We start from the raw sequence: 27,752 nt of genomic DNA on the forward strand, positions 1-27,752 counted from the left end.
TAGATGGTGACTGAATCAAAATTTTAAATTGACCTCACTGGGGATATTTTTCCTATCTAAAATTTCCACAACAAATACAATTACCCACTTCAAAGCACCAGAGCCTGCTTCTGGACTCTATGACCAGATGAGACTCACTCTAGGAAGTCAGTAGTTAAACTAGTATTTTTGAATGAGGCTTCTCTGCTTGTAGGACCTGACCTAGTCATGGCAGATCTGTATGAGGGCAGCATGGTAGAAAGGTTCACATTCCCATTTACCTCTCAAGATTTGGCCTAAAAGTGAGAATCTTCCAGAAAGGAAGAACCTCTCAGCTCTAATCAGATTTAATGTCCTGGCTGCTTGGGACAGAAGTAAGACTTCATTTCTTCAAGGATTGTCAGATGGAAGCTTACTAGACAGCTTACTAGAGCAGCAGGATCCCATACAGCATTGCTTTGTATTCCCATTTACTCTACTAGGCCACATGTAAAAATGAATGAGCTGATTTGGAGCAAAATTGGTGCAAGATCCCCATACAAACCCACCACAGTCCTTGGACCTTGGTGAAAGTCTTGTTCAGCGCATAGAACCGTTGTCATAGATCATGGTGCATGGAAAAAAAAAAAAAAGATCCAGACAGCCATAACAAGGCTGGCACTTACAGAAGAGGCGTCTTGGAAATCAGGAGGAGTCATTGAATTAGGAGGCCCACAATGAAATGTTTGTGGTCACATCCCAGAGCGCTGCGGTACCTTTTAAGTAAACAGGCAAGAACCTGATTCTTGCTATTCTGTTACATGATATATGAGAACATAACATCTCACATTTGTAAGGTAGGAAGCTGGGATAAATCTTCAGCACTGGTCCTCTTTAAAGAATATAATATTCTTCCCATGCCAGAAAGTTATTTTAATGACCAAAGGTGAGATTTCCAGAAGAGCCTAGGTGATTTGAGCCCCAAATCCCACCACAACTGAGTGGGATTAATAACTTATTCCCAGAAGTACAATTTTGAAAACCCGATCCCTGTTTCATTGGCAGTGGAAATACCAGCCCCAGCAGAGGTTTTGCAGAGTATTTCCTGATTGGAAAAGAGAAAATTGGAAGCCTTAACAGCGCAGCCTTGCTAGGTTTTGTGTAGAGCCACAGAGTTAAATTTACTCCAGAGTTAAATCTGCTGGAACGATTGCTGCTTCATCTGTGCAAACACTTAGGTTACTGGATCTAATAAACATTTCTTCACTCTGGTGTGCTATAAAGTAAGCGGGTTCACATGCTGTCTGACTAAAAGCTATGGAGGAAAGCTATTGCTTTTGGACTAAATGGAGTTTGCTTGTGTCTTCTCAAATCAGCATCTCCTTGGAGATTAACACCCTCACTATTTGGCTTTTGGGTTTTGTTTGGGGGGTGTTGTGGTTTGAGTGTAGTGTTCTGTTGCAGAGAGGAAAAGCAAATGCATTGTGGGTTGCTGATAACTGCAGCTGGGTATGTAACTAGACCCATGAAAAATGTCCAGCTCGATGTAATTTCAGTCCTCTGGGCTGGAGTTCATGAGGTTACAGCAATGAACTGCCACCCATAACTGTGCAACTATTAAGTTACCTTTGTAAATCACAAGGTATTGCTTTCACTGAGAGTGAAAAAAACCCTGTAAAGATATCTGCATCTACATGTATTTAGCTCAGTACTGCTCTGAATGATAAAGTCTGCCTGGTCCTATCTCTTGCATAAGTGAATAACTCCAAGCAGGTGAGATCACACTTCCTTTGTGATATGCAGCAGTACATAAGTGAGCTCACTGCCGAGTAATATCCAATATAAAATATATCAGTGTCATTCCAGCTAAGTCTTTATTTATTATTGCATTGTATGATACAGTTACTGTCAAGTTTTCAATCTGCTAATAATGCATTGAACTGAGTTGCTAACACCTCATTCTTTCTTCTATTCCCTGCTTTCCTGTCTTCTGTCAGAAATAAAGATTTCAGACATAGGTAAGCCAACCAGTGGAGAATTCTTATGCTGCTCCCTGTCTTGTTGCATGTTATTACACAGTGAGCCACAAGTGCCATTTCCAGATGATTCAATAGCAAATGAAGCTGGTGCGATTAAAACTGGCGTAGGCAATCAGTCATCAGAACTGGGAGCCATTAATCATGGAGCAGAGTCACGCAGACTTCTGCATGAGCAGTCATAGATGTAGACAGGGAAAGTATAGTCACAAGAAGCAGGGTAGCAAGAGGAGGAGGATGGAAGGAAAAATGGGTGGGAATTAATCAAGAAAGCAAAACAGGGACGGCATCGGGATACAGATCACTGGAATAGCTAGGTTGGAAACATAATTTTCATACAGTTAAATGACTCCCTTTTGAGTTTGGGGGAGTTTGACAGGCATAATGAAGGACCAGATGTACCCCAATACCACCCACCTAGTCTAAGTGTTTCTAACTCTCTGTCAGTCTGAGCTCTTCATAGAGAGGCTTCACATTATGTGAAAGTATGTCAAGCTTAGATAGGAGGTAGCACGAGTTATAACCTTAGCCAGGAAATGTGATAAAAAAAAAGAGAAAGAGCAATGACAAGAAAACAAGATGAAAGAGAGACGCCTAAATTGGAGCTTTGTCACTAAAAATATTTGTCATTTCAGTTCACTGGAGTTTCAGTGAGTTTGATCCAATCAGTTGCATTGAGGAAGATTCTTCTTTCCTTCTCCTCAGTTGGTTTCTGGAATAGAAGCTTATGCTGTGGAGTTGGACTTTTTTGTTTAGTTTTCTTTTTGCATTTCGTATTGGTAATTATGTTGGGTTTATTGGGGTTTTTTTTGCTACATGCTTTTTATTTACTGTTTCTTTGACCTCATAGAGGCTGGGCAAACCTGAGCAGAAATGCTCATTTTTTTTTAATGCATGCCTGGAAATGCAATAGAGTAGAAACTGGTTTTTTGTCTTATAGCCAGAACATTAATGAAGGGCTGAGCTTCCACAGTATGATGGACTGGCCCAAAGCATCTATTCTTAGGGCTGGGAGATTAGTACTCAAGACCTCTGCACTGACTGTCTTCATTAGGCTGAGTTCCAGACCGACAACTCCTCTTTCACATCATTTGAAGGCAATAGAAAAACTCATTTCTGCTTGGAACAGCCAGGTTGTATCCTTAATACCCTAGAAACACAGCCACTAAAGTGCACCTGCTTTGACAGGGAAGGGCAGCAGCTGAATACCTGTTGGAAGAAGAGTTTTATATATGAAGGCAATAACTGAGTGAAGATATATGGACTGGCCACAAATGCTGCAGATGCCATCAGAACCTTACAAAGCTGGCAGGGCTTCAGCCTTTAGACAGCTCCTAAAATCTAACAAATGAAATGAAAGCAAGCCAAGACGTGCCTGCTTCGATGCAGTCCAGAGGCCACCAGTGAGGGAGGAAGGAGATGAGGAGCTCTAGATCAAATATGCCCGTCTGTGACTACATTAAGGGAGTCACCCATCTGAGTTAGCAGCTGTTCTGTGTCATTTGCTATAATACTTTTTATTAGGAAGCCTCTTCATTCCTGAGCCACAGGGAAATGAGGGGGTGTAGTCTTAGCTAAAGCTCCAGTGCTCTGAATTTCTGAAGTTCCTAAGCTTGACATCATTGACAGGCAACAGTTGCAAAGGGTATGATCCACAGGACTGAATCCTAGTGGTTTGGAAAAGCTGTGATCCATATGCAAAAGCTTCCTCACTTCAGGGGAAAGTATTCCTCTCCCCTGCTTAGCCTGTGGTGCCCTTGATCTCCAAAGGGTCTGGAGCTACCAGCTCAGTAGCTTGGCTCCACAGCACAGCAAAGGTAGCCAGGATCTCACTCTGCAACTGCCAAATAGCTCTGTGTCAACATGGCAATGTTAGCTAAGCCAAAAAGCATCACCAAATTGTAATGCCTCCCAAGTTTACACCCTTCTGTCATTCAATAATAGATTAATAGGGACTTAGTCCAATATCTCTGTGTATGAATCTGTCTTGATGGGCTTATAGAAGCTAATGACTTTTTACAAGCATGGCAATAATAATTTGCTGTTAATTATCATTATCTTTTCTCGCCAGGAACATGGAGGGCAGTGAGGCATTCCTGTCTTGCAAATATACAACAAGTGGCCACACTTAAATATATCCTTCCTTTCTTGTTCCCATTAATACCTTAGAGAGACAAATCTACAATTAGTGGCATAAAGAGATATGTCAGAAAACTGCCCTAGAATAGGATCAGAAGTCCTTTGCAGTCCCTGGGTTGGCTTATGGCATTGCTATGAAGTTTTATTATCCAGCCTGTGACACTAAAAGAGCTTCGGGCATCGCACACAAACTGAAAGCACTAAAAGGCCAAGTGTAAATTCAGCTCACTGCACTGTGTGGCCTCCTTATGTATTAATCTATTGAATGTCACCCAGGGAAAAAAAAAGACCAATACCTCACACAAGCTATAATAAAATCCTGTGTTTGTGAGCTGCAGGATGCTTAGCATGGAGCCATGGAAACACAGCCCCAATGAACAAAAAGCACTTGGCTGCAGGAATTCAGTATTTCTTTAGTCACCAGCAAAGGCATGTGGCCAGCAAGGCTTGGAGGGGAAGTAGGCAACTAGCACAGAAACTCCTACAGAGGTGGTTTCATGTGCTTAAAGGGAGATGTCAGATCCAAAGCCCCAGAGGTTTACTCAAATAAGCTGTTATGGGTAACTAACTTTGGTGTTGTGTCTGCTCCTGTCATTGGACCACAGTGAGAGCCAGAACTATACTGTTACCATTAACAGAAGTTGTCCTTTAGAGGACATGGCAGATGACCTTGCTTTGGGGAAAATGAGGTGCAGTTAATCTTGTAAGAAAAATGCTGAAAATAAGTCAGGCGATTCATGCCCAAAAAGTTGCTGTTTCTCTTCACTGCCTATAAAGAGTGTTAAGGCGGATAGTTCAAGTGTATCCCACCTTGCAACCATCTAAAGCTTTTTAAGATGAATCTTCTGGCTTTGAACAGAACTGAACAAAAAGGTGTAGTCTTCTGTGTTGGCACAGTGTAGGTAACCTGCTGAAACCAGGGACCAGCTCCCTTTTCTGATCTTTATTCCTTAGAGACTCTGGATCAGGAGGTTCCTTCCTCCGACTCCTCCAAAACATGGGCTCTGGGCCCAAGGGAATGATAACAGCTTTTGCTTAGAGCCTGTGAATCTATAATAGTACAACAGAAGAAATCCAGCGGAGTGCCACTTCTCTGCCTGCTCACACAACTTTTATCACTTTCCTAACTTACACCTGCATGTAAGGAATCATGTAAAGCATAAGCATTTTAAAATGGAGTTTGATTCTCCAAACATATCTGCAGAGCAACCCAAATGACACTATCATGTCCAAATAATGAGAATGAAAAAAGGAAAAAGACAATGGCAAAAAGGCAGATTTTTGGGAGAGCCTATATGCAGCCTCAAAAAAATGAGGTCACTGTGGACTTGGAAGATTTTGCTGTGCTTTCCCAGCACTTGCTGTATCATAGTTGTACAATTGTACATATCACCTTCATTTCCCTTTGGCCTGCAGAACTTTTGCTGATGAAACTGTCCTCATTCCCAGTGACTACACCATCATGCCCACTAATACCCACTAAAGGGTCTAGTCTTGGCTAGGACCAGCCCACCCTATCTCTGCAACTTTGGTTTCTTGCTTCAGGGAGTTAAAACACCAAAGGAGTACTCAGGGTTTCTTCTAACAAACCTTAATAGCAAAAGGAACGCTCTGAATGGGAAATCAGCACTTCACCCATATCCCTTTTCTAGTGATGGCAGTGTCAATATGGGGGATAAATATTCTAAGACTACAAATACTGTAACTGATTAAGTCCTCTAAATGGTAAAAAGTCCTGTCTTTTGTTTTGGTCTGTTATCTAACAATGAGACAGGATGAAAGGGAAAAAAAAAATTTCTCTGCTTTGCCCCAGGCAGATTTCATTCAGTTGTTGTTCAGTTCAGTCCAATTTGCCACTTGGATTTGCCTATTGATTGTGGCTTTAAATAAAAAGCAAAGCCTCCATGTTCCTGGCTCCAGTGCTCATGCTTTATCACAGATGCAGGGAAGCAGTTTGGGAACTTTTACATTACTAATGGATCTTTATTTAGCATCTCTGATCCTGAAGGATCTCAAAGTGTTAAAAGCTCCAGTGTATAATCCTATGTGATATGTGCAAGGGCAGAGCATGACATCTTCCAGTACAGTAATGAAAACTGTTGGCAGAGGCCAGGGAAGTAAATTCCAGCTTGATAATTTTTAATTGTTAAGTTTCTATTCCACCTTCCCTGCTCCAAAGCATCCCAGGTTAAATACTCGATTATCTAAGGCATCCCAGGGGTGCTCCCACCCACAGAAGCCCTGTGTGTGAAGCAGGGTGTAGGAGACCATGACAGGCTGTGCTTAAGAAGTCTGGCTGATAAAAATGAACCAACACTTCCTATTGCTCGCACAGAGCTGTGCTGGAGAAAATATGTAATTTGCACTGGGGTTGCCCATACCATTAATAAAATTAGATATAGAAAGGCAATTGTATGTCTTAGGAGAGTTTCACTGTCAACTCACCAGGTAAAATCCAGAATAGGTTTTAAGAGAACCAAGAGTAGATTAATCAACATGAGTTTCTACTTCTACTTCTTACAAAGCACATTTGGTACTGCAGGTGTGTGTGCCTCTGGGGCATCCAGCTATGCAGAGGATTAAAAGTTCAACCAATCAGAGCTCATTTTTTAATGATTCTGAGCTTTGAAGTCACCCCTACTGTATTCAGTCACTCCATCTGTATTCAGGAACCCATTAATAAAACTAAACTTGGGTTACCAACAGCTTCTCAAAGTATTACCTTAATATGGCAGTTTTTTGCTTGGTCAGTAAACCTAGATGAGAAGTACCGTTCAGCTTTTCTGCTGGATGAATGGTTTACTTTCACCTGGTTCTCTGATCCATGCTTAAAAGCAACCAGCTTTGGTTTCAGTGTCTGTTCTACACAAAAGCTGGGATTAGAAAATAGCTTCCATGGAAGTTTGTAATTGATAACAAAAGCCGCAACAGTGAGACTGTGAAATCCAAAACTAAATTACAGTGATGGTGCTGGGAGAAGGGAGTAGGAACGTCCAGTTCTGGTACCATTTTTCTCCATCTTTGGGAAAGTCATTTGCCTTTGCCCATCCGCAAATGCTCTGCTGTAAGACTCAGTGAAAGCTATCTGTGCTTTCTAGGCAAAGATATTAAAGATTTGCAAAGTGCCATTAAAAATATCCTCCTTTCGTCCACCTCCAATGCAAACTAGAGATTATGAACTGCTGAAAAGCTGACTGACATTCAGCTGGGATTTGTTAGGACAGTCAGCAGAAAATGCAAGGCCATGATCAAAATGGGTGGTGGATTCCCACAGGGAACTTCTTCCACCAGGGCTGAAGCCACTTGCTTAGTGTGAGTGACATGCAGGTAAATGAAATAATACCCTCCCAGGCTGCTGTCATTGGAAAGGAATACAGATGGAGACTGAACTGTCAGTCTGGAGCTGCCTTGAAGGTCAGAGCATTTTATTTAGCCAGAATCAGTGTCATTTGTGGAGATGAAATCTGTTTGGACTATAATAGGATAAATCACAAGGGATATTCCAGAATAAATCAAAAAGGCTTTTTTTTTCCCCAAAGTATTAACTAATTTGAATGAAGAACCAACTTACAGCTTTTTAAAGCAGAGAATAATTTAGTAGTTTTTATGTGTCTTAAGAGGGGTTAATTTTCCTAGTATAAAGGCTGAAGGAGAGAGGAAATTTCTCATTATGAGGGACAGAGTTAACCGTGATAGACATGCAAGTTCTCCTGGAACATCCAGCTTCTCCTGGAACATTCCACTAAGTGCAAAATACTGAACTATGGCCTATATGTTTATTGTGAATTCTTGGGACCTGAATGAGTTTGGACAGCTTGAAGGTGTTTTGGAGAAAAGTGGAGACTTTTTCATACTTGTTCTAATTACTACTTAGCCTTTCTTAGAAGGAAGGAGACCTGTGTTCAGGCAGCAGGTGTTTCGGGCTTAGAAGAGATGCAGCTCAATACACACTAGTAGTAAACACTTAATTTTAGCAAAGATGTTGGTAAGTTTCATACCTAAATTAAACTACTGGTAGAATCCATGAAAGAATTTTTTTTTAAATCATGTCTGAACCTATCTGGTTGTTTTTTTCTGGCCAGCCCCATTAAGTGGATACTAGTTTATTCATTTCTTCACTCTTGGGCACCTATAGTTTTGCAGTCATAGAGCTAAAAAAAATATCTTTCTGTTTGCTCAGCACATCTTCTCAGCCACCCTTCCTTGTTTTATAGGAAGCAGTGGGTGAATGGGATTTAACAGAGGACTGATGTTCAGATTCCTCAGCCCTCCTTCTAGTTCATGTTTTATTTGGGGGAAAATGTGGTACTTCAAGGACCATTTTGTTTCTCTCTTCATTGAGGTCCAGCTCAATTCAGTGGCAGGACTTCCTCTGATCTCCACAAGGGCAGGACAGGACTGTAGGGTCTTAGCTGGAGTCAGCAAGAGCACCAATTAAGCTATGATGAAGTGATCTTCAAGAGTATTTTTCAAGCGCTTCTTCTTGGGGGTTTGCTTTAGGATTTCTGTTCTGGGGTTTTTCTTGGGAGTGCAGATTTTATTTTATTTTTTTGCTTTGTGTTCTGCACCTAGTGTATTGTGATTTCCCTTCACTTTTTGGCACAGCACTAACACCAGTTTCAGGACTATGTCTATATTAAGCAAGTTAAACAGTCCCAGACACTGGAACTCAACCTGTAGTAGTTCCTGGAAGTGCTTCCCTTTGGTAGCTGCCCTTCATGCCAGAGAGCAAAACAGGCACAGCGATTGGTAACAGATGTAGCTCAGGATCCCGTGCTGTAACACACTGTGTACTGGTATTGTCACACATGGCACTGCTTCACTTTCCCAGTCTGTCTGTCCTGTACTTTTTCGTTCTCAAAAGTGCTTGTGTTGCCTCTTGACTTAGACAACTAATCTGAAAAATAACAACTCCATAATCTTGTTTTTCAGCCACAGCCCAGCTCATAAGTATTACTTGACCACAGATCCAATCACCGGCTCCGTCTACCTCTCTGACACCAACAGCCGACGTATCTATAAAATCAAGTCAACCACATCAGTGAAAGACATTGTGAAGAATTCAGAGGTCTTGGCTGGAACCGGGGATCAGTGTCTCCCATTCGATGATACCCGATGCGGAGATGGAGGCAAAGGCACTGACGCTACCCTTACAAATCCCAGGGGTGAGTCTGCTGCTTCTCCTCGGGCTTTTTTGAAGGAATCTGTTTTGAAAGGGCTTGTTTAGGCATGCTGGAAACTGCTCTCCTCTCCAATTCAGAAAATGCGCTCAGATTTTGCAGGCTTCCCCCGGTCACCCCACAAACATATCCTAAGGCTTTTCCACTCTGGAAATAAGTAGTTATGTCTCACCCTCAGCTAGTCCTGGTTCTTTTTATTGAGGTGCCTGGGAGGAATACCAAACCAGAGGGGTCCATTGATGGGCACACCAAAGGGCAACAGAATAAAACCATCCACCAGTTTTATACCCACTTAGCCACTTCTCCTTACCAAATAACAGCCTTCAGTCCGTCCCACTCTGGGCTGGATTCACTTGCATTCAGTTCACTGAGACTTTCTTAGCATTAAAAACAATAAAATGTTCTATAAACTTTGCTATATATATAAAATAGCAACAAACCCAACATAAAGCTTAGAGATACGTAAGTTAAGGTTTATACATTGGCATTATGTATCATGGCATCCAGTTTAAATCCAATAGGGAGGTGCATACTGATTTTTATGTGGAAATAGTATAATTCAGCATGACTTCACCTGGCTCCTGATTAGCTTACTTAAATGTGATAAAAGCACAGTCAAATCAAAATAAAAGCATCACACAGCCTTCATGACTGTGAACTAAATTGTTCAGAACAGGTTTAGCCAAACATATGCAGTCCTGTGTAGAGCCAAAACTTCAGTCTGGCAGTCTCAAGGTAACAAGCTCTGCATATGGAGGATGTCGCTCCTTCCAGCTGTCCACAGCTCTTTAGAAAAAAATACACAGAGTGTGTAGAAAAGAGGTGGAAGGTACTGTTGGCGTACACATCTGCAGTGTTTGTGAAGAGGGGCAAGAAAGGCCCCCATGTAGGAAAGCTTTTAGAAATGTGGTATTTTTACCTCTTGTGTATCATCTTAACCAGTTGTTAGGATTGTGGGGACTTATTTATATGTTCTTGGCTTCGGCACCAAGGTGCTGCAGGTTTCCTTTTTCCTTCCATCTGGGAGTGGTAGTTCCCTCCTTCCTCACCACAGCAATTTCCAAGCTTATTCCAACCTCTTTGTAAAGCAACCTCTCAGCAAAACCCAGAGATGCTTTAATAAGTTATTTTGCAGAGCAAAGACAGCTGAGCTCTTGTTTCTCTTCTTGGCTAGACTTCTCAGGAAGTTATTTTTCTTGACATAGAAATGACATTGTTGTTACTGAATCCAAGAAATCCAAACTGATCTAGTGACCTTCTGTGTCAGCTCTAGTTGTGATTTTTATTTTTTTTTGTTACACATTGGCTAGTTGTTTCCTGTCAGGATGCAGAAAAATATACCTTGGGAGACCTTTTTTTTTTGCCAAAGAGCACTGAAAGTCAAACTGCTGCCCTCATAATATTCAAAGGGCCCAGCATGGTTTCCAAGCGCTCCAGACTCCTGTGAGGTGACCATTATATTGGGATAAAGTATTGCCAGAGGCACGGGTATAGAAAGGGAACAACTATGTGTGGTCAGGTTGCAGTGCAGAAATTGTCGCACTGAAATGAGAGGGCTGAGTGAAAAAAAAGAAAAGTGACTCACGCAGAGATATTCAGGCAGTCCAGCAGATGAGGCATGAGATCAAGGAATCCAGAGATCTGTAATCCAATTTTCTACACTACTTTGATGTTTAACCAATGCAAAAAAGCCACAACCCACAACTTCTGTTGGACCTTTGTTCTCTCTTGTACAAGATAAGAGGAATATTATTATTAATTTCCCAACATGGGTGGATGTTGCAAGGTTTAGTTGATTTATGTTTCTGCTTTACCGTGGGAAACAGAGCTCTTGAGTTCAAAGCTTTCAGCACTGAAATCCTTCTTGTTGGCAATTCAAGCTCTCAGGAGGCTGTTCTTCCACCTCAATCATGAACACATTCATTCCTCACAGCTCGGAAATTTTGCAAAATAGAAGTAAATTGAGGGTGAAAGAGGAAATGACACGAAGCAAAATGGCAACACAAAAATAATAATCCAGAAAGCCCACACAGCCAATGGGAAGTTCGTAAACACTGTTCCCTGATCTGGTTCTTGCCTGACTTTGTAGAAGCTGCTGAGACGATAGCTTTGGCAGGTGTGACTCACTTCCCATTCACCTCAATAAATGATTAACACTGACAATGTAATGTCATCGCTGTTTATACCTTCATGGCAGTTCACCCTAGCAGAAATATCCAGCAACTGCTCTTCCATGGTGTGGTTGTATTTCACAATAGTTCAAGGTGTGATGCTTAGGGACATGGGTTTAAGTAAAGGACTTGGCAGTGCTAAGTTAACAGTTGGATTTGATGATCTTGAAGGTCTTTTCCAACCTAAACAATTCTATGATCCTATAGAACAAAAATTATTTTTTGTACAAGTAACCAGTAGTCTTCAGGTTGCCCTCTGCTTCCCTGTCTTGAAAGGGGAATAAACACCCATAAGTGAATGTTTGGAGGAAATTTGAAAATGATTCTGTAGCCATAGAAAAGTCAGCTGGCCAAGAAAGGATGTGGAAAGTTCATTTCTTCAAAAATCACCACTCTTTGGGGGATTCTGCTTTTTAAGGCTAAAGCTGTTTTTTAATTACTGCATTCAAAATAGCATTTGTGTATTTTAAGGACATCTTTGCCTTGTTCAAAAATTGTAAGGAAGTAAGGTCTTGCCTCCACTTTCATGATGTTTTAATTAGCTGATATCTGCAGCTTGTTGAAAAATACTGAGGGAATATGCTCCTGCCAGATGAAAGCCAGCAATTCATAAAGACTGGAGAATCAGTTGTGAAGCATCAGCATCTACCTTTTAGCCTCTTAGACCACACAAGCATCTGGTCTAAGTAGAATTTTTGGCTCTCTTCTTAGTAGAAACTGCTGCCCTAAAGGCAGGTTATTCTATGCCAGTGCATGTGTCCAAAGTAGGATGAATCACATTCTGGGAGTGCTAATCTTCTGGAGACAATGGCCTGTAGGATAAGGTCCCCACACCAGCTATCACTGTTCAAAATGGTTCTCCACTTTCTGAGCATCAGCCTTTTCTTCATGGTTTTGATCACTTCTTCTAGTTCCCACTTCACCTCCTATGAGTTCAGAGTGGATAATTTCATAGAATTGTGGGACCTTGGGATGGTTTGGGTAGGAAGGGATCTTGAAAACTCATCTAGTCCAACCTCCCTGCTGAAGGCCCAGACATCTTTCACTACATCACATTGCTTAAAGTCCGTCCAACCTGATGCTGAATGTTTCCAGGGATGGGGTATCCACAGCCTGTTCCAGTGTCTCACCACAAAAAAGTACTTCGTTATATCCAATCTAAATCTACCCCTATTTCAGTTCAAAAACTTTGTCCCTTGTCCTGTCAATACATCTCTTCTGGACAGAGGTTCTTGTGTCTCTTCACTGAGAAAGTGAGAACTCCATTTAGATTATCAACTTAGACAAGACATTAGGAAAGATAAAAACCACCCCAGGAATTTGACCCTTACCCTGTCTTTGGCTTCTTTGATAAAATGTGGGCTATACAAATACAGATGATCGATAGATGCAATATTGGTGACAGCTGTTTGATCACAGTAGCTATCATAGCTATTAGGAACCCATCTGATACTTCCAGTCATTTGCCACAGAGCACAGCAAAGCTTTCAGATGCTAATGAATTTCAATATATCCTTGCAAATAAAAGTGTTACCACTTTCTAATTATCATCTGCTAATAATGATCCTCTTTTACAAGCAATCTAAAGAAAAATTAAAACTCCAGCTTGTCAGAGCGTTTGTTTTCATCTGAATACTCACCAGTGGTTCTCTTCAGGAAAATGTTGTGGCAGAGAAATTACCAAGGAACCTGCAATTAAGAGAGATTGCAGTGACAAGTCTGACACAATAGGAAGAAGGTTTCAGAACGGATGTGGTGGGGAGGTCTCATTCATTTAGCACCACACAAACAATGCAAAATGAAGTAATTAATTTGGGGATAGATTGCTTCCTTCACTGTGTGCTGCTGTATATGTAAACAAAATCTGAGTTGTTCACTAAGTGTTCAGGAGTTCAACAGAATTTAAAGAAGAAACTCAGCTCTGCACAATCTGTTAACGTGTTTATTGTCAAATGGTGAAGTAAGGGCCATTCAGGGAAGACTAGAGACTGATTAAACAAAATGTTTTCGCTCTTTCTATGGCCAGAAAAGGCACATAGGGAAAGTGGAAATGGTAGAGTGGTCTTTTCCAGCTAACAGTCCAGATTCTTGTCATCACTATTTAGAGGGCTTTCTGAAGAGGATGTACCTGTGCTTAGATGCCACCATCAGTTGGTCTAGAAACCTCCCTGAAAACTTAGGTTTGTCATTTTTGACACCTTGTGCTAATAATTTCCACAATTTGTTTAGCCATAGTATGAAAAAGCATGGTCAAGGCCACATCATTGTTTCCTGTTCTTCTCTCTGTGCCTTTCTTGATCTGTTCCTATTTTCTAGCTCCTTTCTTGACCACTTCAGAGCACAAAGCTGATCTTTGCAAAAAACTTTTCACAGGAATTCCTAAATCTTTTTCCTGTGAGCTGTTTTACAGCTCATCATAGCACATGGGCAGTTAGGCTTCCTTCTTCCTCTGTTGAATTCCTCTGTACTTATTTACATTGGTTTCCATTTGCCATTTTATCACTGTCATTCAGCATCCAGCCAGACAAGAATGTTCCAAATTTGGATTCCTTTAGCACCTACTTTTTTACTTAAAATATTTTTCCCTACCATTTTTTTCCTAAGTAGAGCTACATGGACCATGCAATCACTTTTAGCAGCTCATTTTTTAGAACAAACCCACCATGTCCCAGTATCTACTTGCAGTATAATGTTGAGCTGTCACCTCCTCACACTACAAGGTCCAGACATTTCAAGCAAATGTCATCGCGTCACAACTTTCTATCAGCACAACTCAGTGGTGTGATGCAAATGGTGCTACAAGCCCTTATGAGATCTTCCACTATCCAAGAGGCACCAGCATGATTTCATAACATATGTATTTCATATCTCGGAGCTTAAAGTTTGGATCTGCAACACTACCTGGGTAGTGGCAGCAGATGTTTTCTCTCAGTAACTGTGAGATTGAACTTCGAGCTGTGTGCTGTAAATCTTTAATACCCTGATGTTCCTATGGAAACGTGAGAGAAGCCAGCTGTCAAAGAAGCCAAGGCCTTTGGCTTTACATGCATAACACGTGAATTACCCATTTCTGTGCCCGTTTGAAGGAGCCAACTCCCAGCACTGGAATTGTGCCATTCTCAGAAAGGAAACACAGAAAGGTCCAATCTAACCTCTGCTATCTGCTGCAAAGAAACTGTGAGATACTTCTTTCACTTTCCACAGAAGTCATCCATCCAAAAACACTCTGTGGGAGAGCAGGACTTGTCTCTGTAGTTAGATTTGATTCCAAGACAATCAGCTAAAATCAGGAAGGAATTGGAACAGTTGCTGTGTGAGGGGCATGTGCAAATGCGAATTTACAGTTTTGGCATGTGCAAATGGGAATTCAGGGCTTTGACAGACTGAAAACTCTGTCACCCTGCAGAACATCCCAGGAAATGCAAGGCAATTGATATTGCTTAGCCTCTGTGAAAGGCGTAAGCAGAGAAGCACTCTGTGATAAGAACACATTCACATGCCATTGCCTTGGAGCAGGATGATAAGTGGTAACTTTGCTATCCTGCTTTAACTTATTCAGGTGTGCAAGCTCTTTGTTTAAGGTGGAATGCAAAATAAAGTTGTGCTCTATCAAGTGATCAACTGGCTTGAGAGCCAAAGTACATACAGGTTATTATTACTGTAACTTGTTAATCAGACCAGCCATCAGACCTCAGCATTGAACACTGTGAGCGACTGTCAGCGCACACTGCTGATAAGTCCAACCCAATACATATGGAACTAGCTAGGAGAGAAAATTCTGCCTCATTTAAAATCACATTATCCAGCCTGCCACCCTTCACTGCGTTTTGGCCTGTCACACAGGCTAATGGACAGGTGCCCTGAAAAATACTCATTGTGAACCTAGGAATGGGTAAGAGTCTCTTGTGTTTGACAAAAGCCAATTAAGATCAACTCAACCTTCTATCATGCCTCTTCTGAAAAATCATGTCTACCATATCACTAAAAGAGCTCAATTGTATTCCTGGTTGTCAAGGACACCAACAAACAGTAGAGAACTTGCCATTCGGTAGGCAAAATAATTAGAGGAGCAGTAACCTTCAGTAGATGCCAGTGATGGGTGACATGTGCCAATATCCTGGATGCCTCATTGAACAGAGCACCAACTGGGGTACAATGCTGACACATCTCATGGCAGGTAAAAACAACTTCCAGAAAGCCATGTATGCCAGTGAGATATTGATGCTTATACTGCCAGATTCCTCTGCAGCTTTTGACAAAGTGCTAAGATACAACTGATGTGTTTATATTGTATAGTAAGAATAATTGGCCACCACTACTATGGCTTCTCCTGTAGCATTCAGATGTGCAACAGGTACTTGTCTCTCCTCTTCAGTGTTCTTGTTTCATGTTCCTGAAATGATCTGTCCTATCTTGGCATGAATTAAATACAAGTGTTGGAATATGGGACTATAAGCAGTCTTTTGGGTCATTTAGTCCTGTCATCCATTATCTCAGCAATCCTGTCATATAAATCTCTCGAAAATTAATGAACTTCATCTTAGAAGTGGCAAGTAATTTTTTTCTTCACTGCCCTAGAGACTATTCTGAAACCTCACTGCTCTGATGGTCAAATACCCAATCCAGGTCAAAATTATGCCCTTCAGACAGGGAGATGCTGCAAAGAAAGAAGAAAAATGCTGGTTTTGCCTCCTAGCAAAAATACACAGCTCCCATTCAATTCAGTGATCTGAAACTGCAGTTCCTTGACTCCTAATTGACTTTGAATCAACAGTTTGCAACCCTGTCTGAATCCCTTCCTTTACTTCAGCTCATTGGAGAAGCTTGTTCTTTCTTTCAGACAATGACTGAGTCCTGAGGTTTTCCTGCTATTTGCAGGCGAGATTATCTTCTGTGGGTTTCTGTATGACCAACTAAGATATATTTCTCCGTGTATCACCCACCTCCATGGCTTCCAGCCCACGCAATAGTTACAGTGCTGGCTGAAGGCCGCAATTTAAGTTCCCAAAGGAAGCAGGGGATTAGTCTCTGCTACGTGAAAATCTAAAATTTTTGATCTATGAACTACTGCATCTGTGCTGCACAGCATAGCTCACAGTGGATGAAGACTGAGAGTAAATGTTTCAAGCAAAAGGATCTGGCTGCAAAACAGCATTTTGGAGAAACACAAGATCTGATCATTTCTCAGAAACATTCCCATACTTACTATCTGAAACAGAATTTCTGTCTTTTCTGTCGCCATGATGACAGCCAAAAAACATTGTAATGAGGATTCATTTCACAGGATAAATGTATCCATTGACGATACTTTCTGTGGTCTCTTTTTATAGCAGGGTCTGGAGGAGAAGGTGTTTCAAAAAAGGTTCATGTAATCACTTGTGGATATCTGCTTTAGGGTGATATGGATTGCACCCTAAAAGTAGATATTTCTCTCCACTGCTTGGAAAAGATCCAGAGACTTGCTTGGATGCACAATGCAGATGTCAGCTTTTTGCCAAGTGATTGTTACCCTGTTAGTGAAAGAAACCAAACAAGAAGACCCTAATATTCAACTATTCATATATTCCAAGCAGAATTTTCACTTGCATAGAAAAGGGTGTTACAAGCTTCTGCATTCTTTTACTGTTCTTTTGCATTCTTCAAGTGTCTTGAAGACACTCAAATATTATGCTGAGCAGCATTCTGCCACCGTAGGGTGGATGAGATGGATTACTCTATTAGTATCTGTGGAGTTATTTTTAATTTATAGTAGCATAAAAGAGAGGTGAATGGGGCCCTTAACTTCTTATTCTTGCTTTAGTCATGGACTTCCTCTGTGACCTTGTGAAAATTGCTTTATCTGTTATTTTCCTGATATGTAACATTAGGATGATCACGCTCACAGACTGCTATGAGGTCTAATTAGCAAGTGTAAAGCCCCATGAAATCCTCTGATGGAAGATGCAGAGTATAGCTAGCTTGGAATAAAGAGGATTAAAGGAGGTTGTGCTAACATAACAAATACTTGAAAAATTATGCTTAAGAGGAGGTGAAATGACACATATCTGCAGGTGAGGAAATGAGAATCAGCAGTGTGTAACTGTTATCGGCAGACCTCAAATTCACTGACAGAAGTGTGTCTACAAAGGATGTTTTGACAATGAAACAGTGTTCAGAAATAGGTGAAATACTATAGATTAGTAGGATTATCGTAGGAAAAAAACTTACACAGTTCTTTACATCTGGAATTAGACTGATGTGATGGATCTTCTGCGACCTTTTTCAGTGCCGTTCTGAGGATTCACCAGTGTAATATTTTTATGTGCATAGCTTAATATTCGTCCTATGAGCAATAACACCATGTTTCTGTACAACACATGTAGTTATTAGGAAATCTTTTCCTTTCAGCAGTTCACTGAATGCCATGCCCTTTTCCAGAAGTGAGCAGGGATTTCTAAATTTCATCTAGTGCAGCTGGAAGAGCCTTTGGTAGAATGGTACCGCGTCAAAGATCCTGATAACCAGGGCTTGCACATGTCCAAATCTCATCTCATCCTTTTTCAGTTCCATAAAATATATCACTCCCAACCAAACCAACAGTCTTACTTTTTCATGAGCATCAAACTATACACTGTGTTCCATTCATCTCATAACTGTCAAGTTGATGTTCCTTTCTGACTTGCTTTTTCCTTCCCCAGGCATCACTGTTGATAAGTTTGGGCTGATTTACTTTGTGGATGGCACTATGATCAGGCGGATTGATCAGAATGGGATCATCTCAACTGTATTGGGTTCCAATGATTTGACATCTGCTCGGCCTCTCAGCTGTGACTCTGTCATGGACATTTCTCAGGTAAGACAATGTTTTGGTTGGGTTTCTACAGAATAGAAGCCTATGTGTTCACCCTGTCTGCATGTCTGTGTGCCTCCCCAGGTTTGACAAAGAGGTAAGAGCTCAAGGAGAATTACCTCTCTACATATTTTACGGTATGAAGAGATCTATGTCAAAAAGAAAGATCCTATAAAGACTGCAGTAAAGACCTAACTGATCTAACCCAGAGATCTCTGGGGAGAGATTTTAAAGATGTCCCAGCCGCGTAAGAAACTTCTTTCCAAGCTCCTGATCAGCTGGGAGACACAGATTCCAGGCAAAGCAGGTTTCATTAGACTTAATTTCTGAATAAGCTAGGTGCTTTAAACTAAAAAGACAAGGCAGCAGTACTCATTTTAGTAGGGCTTAAATGTCATGTTCTGTTATAACTTAGCTAACCATGGTTTTTTCTTTACTTCTCTCCATCCTAATTTGGCCCAGCATAATTTTAGACCTGAATGAAATTAACATCTAGGAAATACTGATTGGAGGCTGTGGTGCCAAAATTAGCAACAGCAGGAAAACAAGAATCGTGAATTGAATCAGATTGCAAATTCGTTGCAGCTACCATCATGCTGGGCTTAAGTCCTGCTGCTTAAAGGTGGAGAGAATAAAAAAAGAGAGAGAGAAAAAGAAATCTCAGTTTGATGATTGCTTTACTTCTGGATGGCGCAGAAGAGAAAACTGTTACAGCCCAACACTAAATTTTCTGGAGCAATAGCCAACCTATCAAATTGTGCCAGTTTAGAGACAGTGCCCTTTGAAACTTTCATGCCACTTGTTGTTTGCCTGGCTACAGGAATGTTGCCCTCTCATATGAAAATATACATCATAGCTGGAGGGCTAAGTACTGTTATTCAGCTACAATAGATGTCAATGGGGTTTCCTTTTTGTAACTACCTAGATAATTTCTGTGCTCCCATATGGAATCTGTTCTTCTTAGTTTTCCCTCTAATTTGAAAAGATTAGTCTTGCTTCTTTGCAACTGGTTCCCACTGTCTGCAATTTATGAACAAGCTGAAATTATGAGTTTAAAAGCTCTCATGCTTTCTTTAGAAGCAGATTTTGCTGGTTAAAGGCCATCTTGTAGTATGTTTTTCATCTTGCAGACATAGGTGTTTTATTTATTTGAATTTCAGAGGCAGTTACCATCAGACCATTGTGGATTCAGGCTTTAAAATTACTTTCTCGCAGGTTTTGTGGCTTATATATATACCAATGTCATATTTAAACACTTCTGACAGGAGCTAAAATGTAGCAGCTAAAGACTTTCTTTCCCTTCATAAAATGACAGGAGCCGTTCTTAGATTAACTTGCACTGGGACGGACAGATCAAGCGGTACTGTTCTGGACCGACACACTGAAGACAAGTTTAAGTTTTTTTAAAAAACAACCCAAAACAGCCAAAGAAAACCCTGTCTGGGGAGTAGCTTCTCATCATTCACAGTGGCTAGAAGGGTCTTTTCTGTCAGGTCCCTGAGGCTCCCTGGGACATGAGGACATGAAATATTTAGCTGCCAATGTTGACAAGGAATGGTTATTAAGAAATTGAAAATTCCCTTGTCAGTTCAGAGTAAACTCTGCTCTTGATGCTAATTTAAGCTTAAAAACCACTGGAAGGGTTGGAGGCATGCATTATTAAATAGAAAACCACAGGATATAATGTTTTACTACAAGAAGGGTTAAAATAGGCCAGGAGCTGAGAAAGGGAAGGCCATTTTGCAAACAGAGAACCAGACAGGCAGAGCTCAGCACACTGCTTAGCCATGAAAATAAGCTTCACAAGCCCAGGCATTAGAAAGCACGATGAATGAAATACCAGGCAACTGATGCTCTTGAAAAAAAGAATAGAAAAGGAATTTAAATTAATAAAAATAATATAATGAAACCATGAATAGTAAAGCATGGCTGTGACAGCAACTACAGGCTTTAAAAAATAGGAATCTCCTGTGTGCCTCTATTCCTTACCTTATTTCTTCTTGTTCTTAGTTTTAAATAAAACCACAATGAGAGATGTTTTGCTGGACTTGAGCCTTCAGGCATCTACTCCTTCTCCCAATAAGATTGCCACCTTATAGATGCAAGATACCCCTCAAACTTAGTCACCTCAGACAAATGAGAAGCAGCAGCAGCAACTGAGATGGATGGTGGGAGAGGAAGGTTTGCAGCAAAGAAACAGGGAGATCCTGGAACTGCACAGCCTTGAGTATGTCCAGATCCCAGGCCTCTCAGTCACAGCACATCATGCTGTTGGGTACAGAGGGAGAAACACCAGTGCAGGCAGAATAGCACAAAGTGCCCAGCTTCTCAATTTACTATGACATATCAAGTCCATCTGCTCTAACTTACAGTTGCCTGGCTGATTGAAAGGACGTATACAACCAGAATAGCTATTCTTTTGAACTAGTTGGAAATCTATTTAAAAGCCTGGCTGGAGGTGACCAAGAGCATGCTTCTCAGTTTCTTTTTTCCAGTTACCCTTCACATATCTGCTATAGAGAAGATGTATCATTAGGCAAGTATTTAAGCTTTGGTTGGTTCCCATCAGCACAAGATTGACTTTCTTTTTCTATATAAAACTGAAGTAAAATAAAACAATCAAAAAAATGCACACCTTACTGTTCTTTATTAAAAAAAGTAAATCACCCTTAATTCTGTTGGTAAACATTTCTTAGGTTTGGCAACTAAAAGAGTAGACTCATTTGAAAATGCAATGTATTACAGAAGTAGAGCTAGAAACAGAGACCACCTTGTGGTGTTACCCATCACTTTTTCAGTTTATTTGTGTATATAGATTATTAGTGCAGACTATGATGTGTTTCTATTACTTGAACCCATTCTTCCATTGCGCTAAAAAAATGTGAGAACCATTGTGAAGACACAAGTATTTTATTCCACAGATTGAAATTGCCTGAATTTCTTGCATATTGCTATTTTGCATTTTTGCAGAATCAAGCAGAAAATTGGTGGTTATAACTTAGACATTCACACATGCTGACACAGCTGCCAGCTTTGTGTCTATCCCTCCTTGTCATTTACCCAGGGGAGCTCAGCCACTTGTCTGGAAGATCCTTTAGTAAAAGGATCACTGTTGTGTTTGACTGATTTCATAGTACTTCACATAAAATTCCCAGTCCCAGGTCTCTGCTATCAGGTCCAGGCTCCATCAATTCCAAGAGCATAGTATGGTTTGGAGAGGGGAAATCCCACTTCAGTCTCTGAATCTTCTTGTTTACTGCTGCATTCCCTGGGCCCTGATGCCCGTTTCCATGGCCTCTGACACCTCACATGAAGGTGGAGAGGCAGAGAGAAGCCATGGTGCAGAGCAAGAGCTGAGGAGGATCCCTCTCCCTCTGTTCATCACTTTGCTTCCATCACTGATGCAATGGAGGGTGAGGGTGTCCGTGTGCATCTACTTCATGTGACAGGGAGCTGAGCTTCCTCACTCACACTAGGGCTGTGTCCTCTGGATGCAATAACAAGTAGTAACAATTACTTGTGTTTCTTTAACCATTTCTCCCTTTAATCCATGTTGAAACATCCTCATTGTGATTGATTTATAGCAATCATGCAGTGCAGAAAGTTCTTGTTATACTAATTCCTTGTGTTGTTGTTTTGCCATTAAGGTTCGTCTAGAATGGCCCACGGATCTTGCAGTCAATCCAATGGATAATTCACTATATGTGCTTGACAACAACGTTGTGTTGCAGATATCTGAGAACCACCAAGTGCGCATTGTGGCAGGGAGGCCCATGCATTGCCAGGTGCCAGGCATGGATCACTTCCTCCTTAGCAAGGTGGCAATCCACGCCACCCTGGAGTCTGCTACCGCCCTGGCCGTCTCACATAATGGGGTCCTGTATATTGCTGAGACTGATGAGAAAAAGATCAACCGCATCAGGCAGGTTACCACCAATGGAGAGATTTCTCTTGTTGCTGGTGCACCAAGCAGCTGTGACTGCAAGAACGATGCTAACTGTGACTGCTTCTCAGGTGACGATGGCTATGCCAAAGATGCGAAACTCAACTCACCGTCTTCCCTTGCAGTGTGTGCGGACGGGGAGCTGTATGTCGCTGATCTTGGAAATATCCGAATCCGCTTTATTCGGAAAAACAAACCATTCCTCAACACACAAAATCTATATGAGTTATCCTCACCCATAGACCAGGAACTCTACTTGTTTGACACCAGTGGTAAGCACCTTTATACTCAGAGCCTTACCACTGGAGATTATCTTTACAATTTTACTTATTCTGGAGATGGAGATATAACTGTGATCACTGATAATAATGGTAACTTAGTCAATATCCGAAGAGATTCCACGGGGATGCCACTCTGGCTGGTAGTGCCTGATGGCCAAGTCTACTGGGTGACAATTGGTACCAACAGCGCACTCAAGAGCGTGACAACACAGGGGCATGAAGTGGCCATGATGACATACCACGGCAACTCTGGTCTCCTTGCCACCAAAAGCAATGAAAATGGTTGGACAACATTTTATGAGTAAGTATATTATGGAAATTGTGCTGCTGACTTCATTCCATATTCTTTGAACCATGCAAAAGTGATAGAATTTAGTTCCCTGAACAGAATTATTATCCAAATAAAATGCCCAGAAATAAGAATATTAGATCTCACTTAAACACTTCAAACTATAAGTAAGTGTGCCAGAGTTTGAATAAGCTCCCACTACCAAGACAAGAGTCAGGCAGTTTCTGCTGAGTTTTTCTGAATCAGCTAAGCAATTTGGACACCTGTTTCGCCTTAACTGCAGTCAGGACTGGGGATTTAGGCTGCATGTCAGAGAATTTTGCTTGGATTTGAAAACCTTGAAAGTGTGAAAGTTCCATCAGATCATCTTTTTCAGAGCTTTTCACCTACTTCCTATGCTGCGGTGCCTTTTTTGAGCTTGTTTGAAATGGCTGATGTAGAATGACAACTGGCGATGACTAATGACAACTTGCTCAGGAAACAATTCTGTAATTAATGGACTGCTCAGTTTCTATTGTTGTGATTGGCCTTACTGAGCTTTAAAATAGCTTTGGAATTGTTCAAGACCATAGCTGCCCCAAAGAATTTTTTTGAGCACAGAGAAGGCAGAGTTCACTGAAAAAAACCCAGAGATGGCAGCGGCTTGAAGATTTGTACTTTTGTATTGCTCTTAGCAATAAATACCATGAAGACAACACACTTCTGATGTCAGATGGGGAAAAGATAAATGACTAAATGAAGGACATCTGGAAGGATGGGCTGCGAATTCATCCTGCTGTTGAGAACCCTTTTTCCTCCCTCTTCCTTAGTTTCATTTTTATTTTCAAATCTAGCTTTTCTGAAACGTTCCTTTTAGTGCATAATATCCCATATGGTTTGAGTGGTTACATGGAAATGTTCACCTACCAAAATAATAGAGCCATTCTGAGAGTCCAATTTGGCTAGAACAGACAGTTCCTGAAATTACAAAGGAAAAAAAAACTGTAAAAAAAAAAGTTTCAGGGAAGGAAAGCTGACTAAACCCACATATCCATGAGTTAGACATGCAGTTGCTTTGGATCTTTCTTTAAAATATTCCAGACCCAGTTTCAAATTTCTTTTTTTAATGGCTTCTGCCTCAAAAAGAATGGATGGAAAATCTGTGATGAATCTTTTGAAAGGTTATTTGCATTCCATCAGTGTTCTGCTTGCAATTACTATAGCAATATTCCTCCTTGAATCAAAGCTAATACCCTTCCATCTCTTACACTGAATTTGCTTGAGGGAGGCTTTAGTCAGGGAAGGCAGGTTGTTTTTCTCTACGGGAGTGGAGGCCGACTATATTGGCAGGACCATTGTGCTAAATCAATGAGATATTTTCTTTTTTGCAAAGAACCCAGTAGTTCATGTGCTTGAAAACAGGTGTAGTCATGGACAGTGAAGCAAACTAAGTATTACAGCTAATAATGTTCAGATTTATACCTCAGACATATTCTTTTATTTAAAAGTGTAACTGAAAGTATAATGGAGATAAAATGAGACAGAAGCTAGAATCCAACTTGCTTTGTGGATATATTTATAACAGTGATCCATTATTTCTTGCTATCCAACAAAATAGATTGTGAAACTCATCATTCTGGTCCTCGTATGCACTTCAGAAGAGCCATAAGAAAGCTTTTTTGGAGCTAAATGGAAAATAGTATTCTCCAGTGGTTAGACTATGGAAATCTTGACTGGAGCAAGTCAGCACTATATGATATCACAGCATCACCGAAAATAGAACTGGGAATGTGTCTTTAGAGATACTTCATCCAAACCTGCGATCAGTTATCTCTATTTAACTGTTCCTGACAGATTCTGATGCAACTTTATAGAACTACAGGATAGAAGTCTATATCTGAACTAGTTACCTCACCCTCCCTTTATAGGCAATGGAGAGAAACAGGCACTTTCAAGGTGAGTTTCATATGAGTTATGTCAGGTATCTCCTTTAGGGGGGGATGAGTTATATTCTCAAAGTTTCTCTCTGGAAAGGTAGTCCAGAATTATTAGCTCAGATACAGATATTTACACTGCAGATGCCTACAATTTGGTCATCTAAGTTATTCATAAACATTGCTAGTGATAACAACGTATTTACCCATCTTATTGTTATTGCTGAAAGCTTTATTTATAAACTTAGTCTAAATCTTCCTTGCTTGAATCAGAAACTATCACTCTTTAGCCTAGCCTAGCCTAGCCTAGCCTACCCTACTGAATCTTATGCTGTCCTGTCTGAGTCTATCCTAACCTGTCCGCTAGGGACTTCGGGAGCTGATTGTCTGCTCTTCTTCCAAGCTGTAAAAAGTACATTTCAAATGACTCTAGAACTTGCTCTGTGATAGCTCTAAAAAGGTGATCAGCAATAGAGAATCATCCAATAGGGCTGGTTTGGATGAATTGAAGGGATTGGTTCTACCTAAGTTTTTGGGAACTGGAACAGTCTGCCCAGGGAGGTGGTTGGGTCACCTTCCCTGGAGTCACCTTCCCTTAAAAGACGGGTGGATGAGGTGGTGAGGGGCATGGCTTAGTGACTGATAGGAATGGTTGGACTCGATGATCCTGTGGGTCTTTTCCAACCGAATGAGTCTGTGATATGGAAGAAAATAAAATTGAAACTGATAAAATGAGAATAATCATAAATAGAGCTAAGACATTAAGATTGCTTGATAAAGTAAGGTTTAATTAAAAAAAAAAAATACATTCACAGAATCACAGAATCACAGAATAACCAGGTTGGAAGAGACCCACCGGATCATCGAGTCCAACCGTTCCTATCAAACACTACTCTTACACAGTCTTAGGCTAGGGTGCCTATGTTACAGGACACATCTAAAGAACTAAAGAACATCTAACATCTAAAGAACAGTGCCAGGGAAAGTCATGGAACAGGTGATCTTGAGTGCTATCATGAAGCACATGCAAGAGAACCGGGTGATCAGGCCCAGTCAACATGGGTTCACAAAAGGCAGGTCTTGCCAGACTAACCTGATCGCCTTCTATGACAAAGTGACCCGGCTACTGGATGAGGGAAAGGCTGTGGATGTGGTCTTCCTGGACTTCAGCAAAGCCTTTGACACAGTTTCTCACAGCGTTCTGCTTGAGAAACTGTCAGCCTCTGGCCTGGACAGGCACACACTCTCCTGGGTGGAAAACTGGTTGGATGGCCGGGCCCAGAGAGTGGTGGGAAATGGTGTGAAATCCAGCTGGAGGCCAGTGACAAGTGGGGTTCCCCAGGGCTCAGTGCTGGGTCCAGCCCTGTTCAATGTCTTCATCAATGATCTGGATGAAGGCATCGAGTGCACCCTTAGCAAGTTTGCGGACGACACTAAGCTGGGTGGAAGTGTCGATCTGCTGGAGGGTCGGGAGGCTCTGCAAAGGGATCTGAACGGGCTGGACCGCTGGGCAGAGTCCAATGGCATGAGGTTTAACAAGGCCAAATGCCGGGTCCTGCACTTGGGGCACAACAACCCTGTGCAGTGCTACAGACTGGGAGAAGTCTGTCTAGAAAGCTGCCTGGAGGAGAGGGACCTGGGGGTGTTGGTTGACAGCCGACTGAATATGAGCCAGCAGTGTGCCCAGGTGGCCAAGAAGGCCAATGGCATCTTGGCTTGTATCAGAAACGGCGTGACCAGCAGGTCCAGGGAGGTTATCCTCCCTCTGTACTCGGCACTGGTGAGACCGCTCCTCGAATACTGTGTTCAGTTCTGGGCCCCTCACCACAAGAAGGATGTTGAGGCTCTGGAGAGAGTCCAGAGAAGAGCAACAAAGCTGGTGAAAGGGCTGGAGAACAGGCCTTATGAGGAGCGGCTGAGAGAGCTGGGGTTGTTTAGCCTGGAGAAGAGGAGGCTGAGGGGTGACCTCATTGCTCTCTACAACTACCTGAAAGGAGGTTGTAGAGAGGAGGGTGCTGGCCTCTTCTCCCAAGTGACAGGGGACAGGACAAGAGGGAATGGCCTCAAGCTCCGCCAGGGGAGGTTTAGGCTAGACGTTAGGAAAAAATTCTTTACAGAAAGGGTCCTTGGGCACTGGAACAGGCTGCCCAGGGAGGTGGTTGAGTCACCTTCCCTGGAGGTGTTTAAGGCACGGGTGGACGAGGTGCTGAGGGATATGGTTTAGTGTTTGGTAGGAACGGTTGGACTCGGTGATCCAGTGGGTCTCTTCCAACCTGGTTATTCTGTGATCTGTGATCTGTGATTCTGTGATCTGTGAACTGAGCTAAGAATTGACCTTCAGAAGCTGCAGTGAGCAAAGCATCAAGTCATTCAGTGTGATCTCCATAATTCCAAGCTGATTTTGTCACCAAGGTACACCATTGATGAGACTAATACTGTCAGTTCTGATGTTTACGGTTTATGGATGGAGAAAATTGAAGGCTGTACAGAAAAGCACCACAAAAATGCATTTCTGGGGAGAAAGTACTTTATGCTGGAGAACTAAGAAAACTTGAACTTTTTATCTTAAAGTGAAAAAGACTCGGAAGTGTCTAGATCATAGCATATCAGCACAAAACTATCACCTACAGAAGGACTCTCAGAGAAAGGCTTGAGGAGAGAAAGGAGCTGGAAAACAAAGATAGACACATTCAAGTTGCCAGGAAGGTGTGATTTTTTTTTAAGGCTGAGATTATGTAACTGATAAAGCAACTAACCTTGAGAAGAAGTATATTCAGTATATACATTTCTTTGTATCTAAGATCGTAGCTCTGGTTGCCTTTAAGATATATTCTCACCAGACAGAACATTTTTGTGAGTCAAACTCAAACTGCAGGCATGAGTGCAGGCATGTCAGGGTAAAATCTTCAGTTCTTTGATATCCAAGAAACCAAAGAAGATGGTGTAAACCAAGTCAGCTTTTAATATTTCAGGCTGTTGGTTTCTGTGTCAGAGCATTAGGAAATTATATTGA

At 41.5% G+C, this 27,752-nt stretch overlaps 1 protein-coding gene across 6 annotated transcripts in view; it reads left to right on the plus strand.

Annotated features, from left to right (window-relative positions):
• The window catches only part of TENM4 (teneurin transmembrane protein 4), a 373,803-nt gene that overhangs the window by 308,353 nt on the left and 37,698 nt on the right, over nucleotides 1-27,752 (plus strand). For 4 of the 6 annotated variants that reach the window (XM_069883272.1, XM_069883268.1, XM_069883271.1 and 1 more), the window contains 4 exons: nucleotides 1,956-1,976; nucleotides 9,066-9,298; nucleotides 18,162-18,316; nucleotides 21,961-22,838. In XM_069883272.1, coding sequence (XP_069739373.1) covers nucleotides 1,956-1,976; nucleotides 9,066-9,298; nucleotides 18,162-18,316; nucleotides 21,961-22,838 — 1,287 coding nt within the window. The remainder of the gene's footprint in view (nucleotides 1-1,955; nucleotides 1,977-9,065; nucleotides 9,299-18,161; nucleotides 18,317-21,960; nucleotides 22,839-27,752) is intronic. The other 2 variants (XM_069883269.1, XM_069883273.1) reach the window with 1 other exon arrangement.

The sequence above is a fragment of the Phaenicophaeus curvirostris genome, chromosome 1 (genome assembly GCF_032191515.1).
Source record: "Phaenicophaeus curvirostris isolate KB17595 chromosome 1, BPBGC_Pcur_1.0, whole genome shotgun sequence".
Taxonomy (NCBI): domain Eukaryota; kingdom Metazoa; phylum Chordata; class Aves; order Cuculiformes; family Cuculidae; genus Phaenicophaeus; species Phaenicophaeus curvirostris.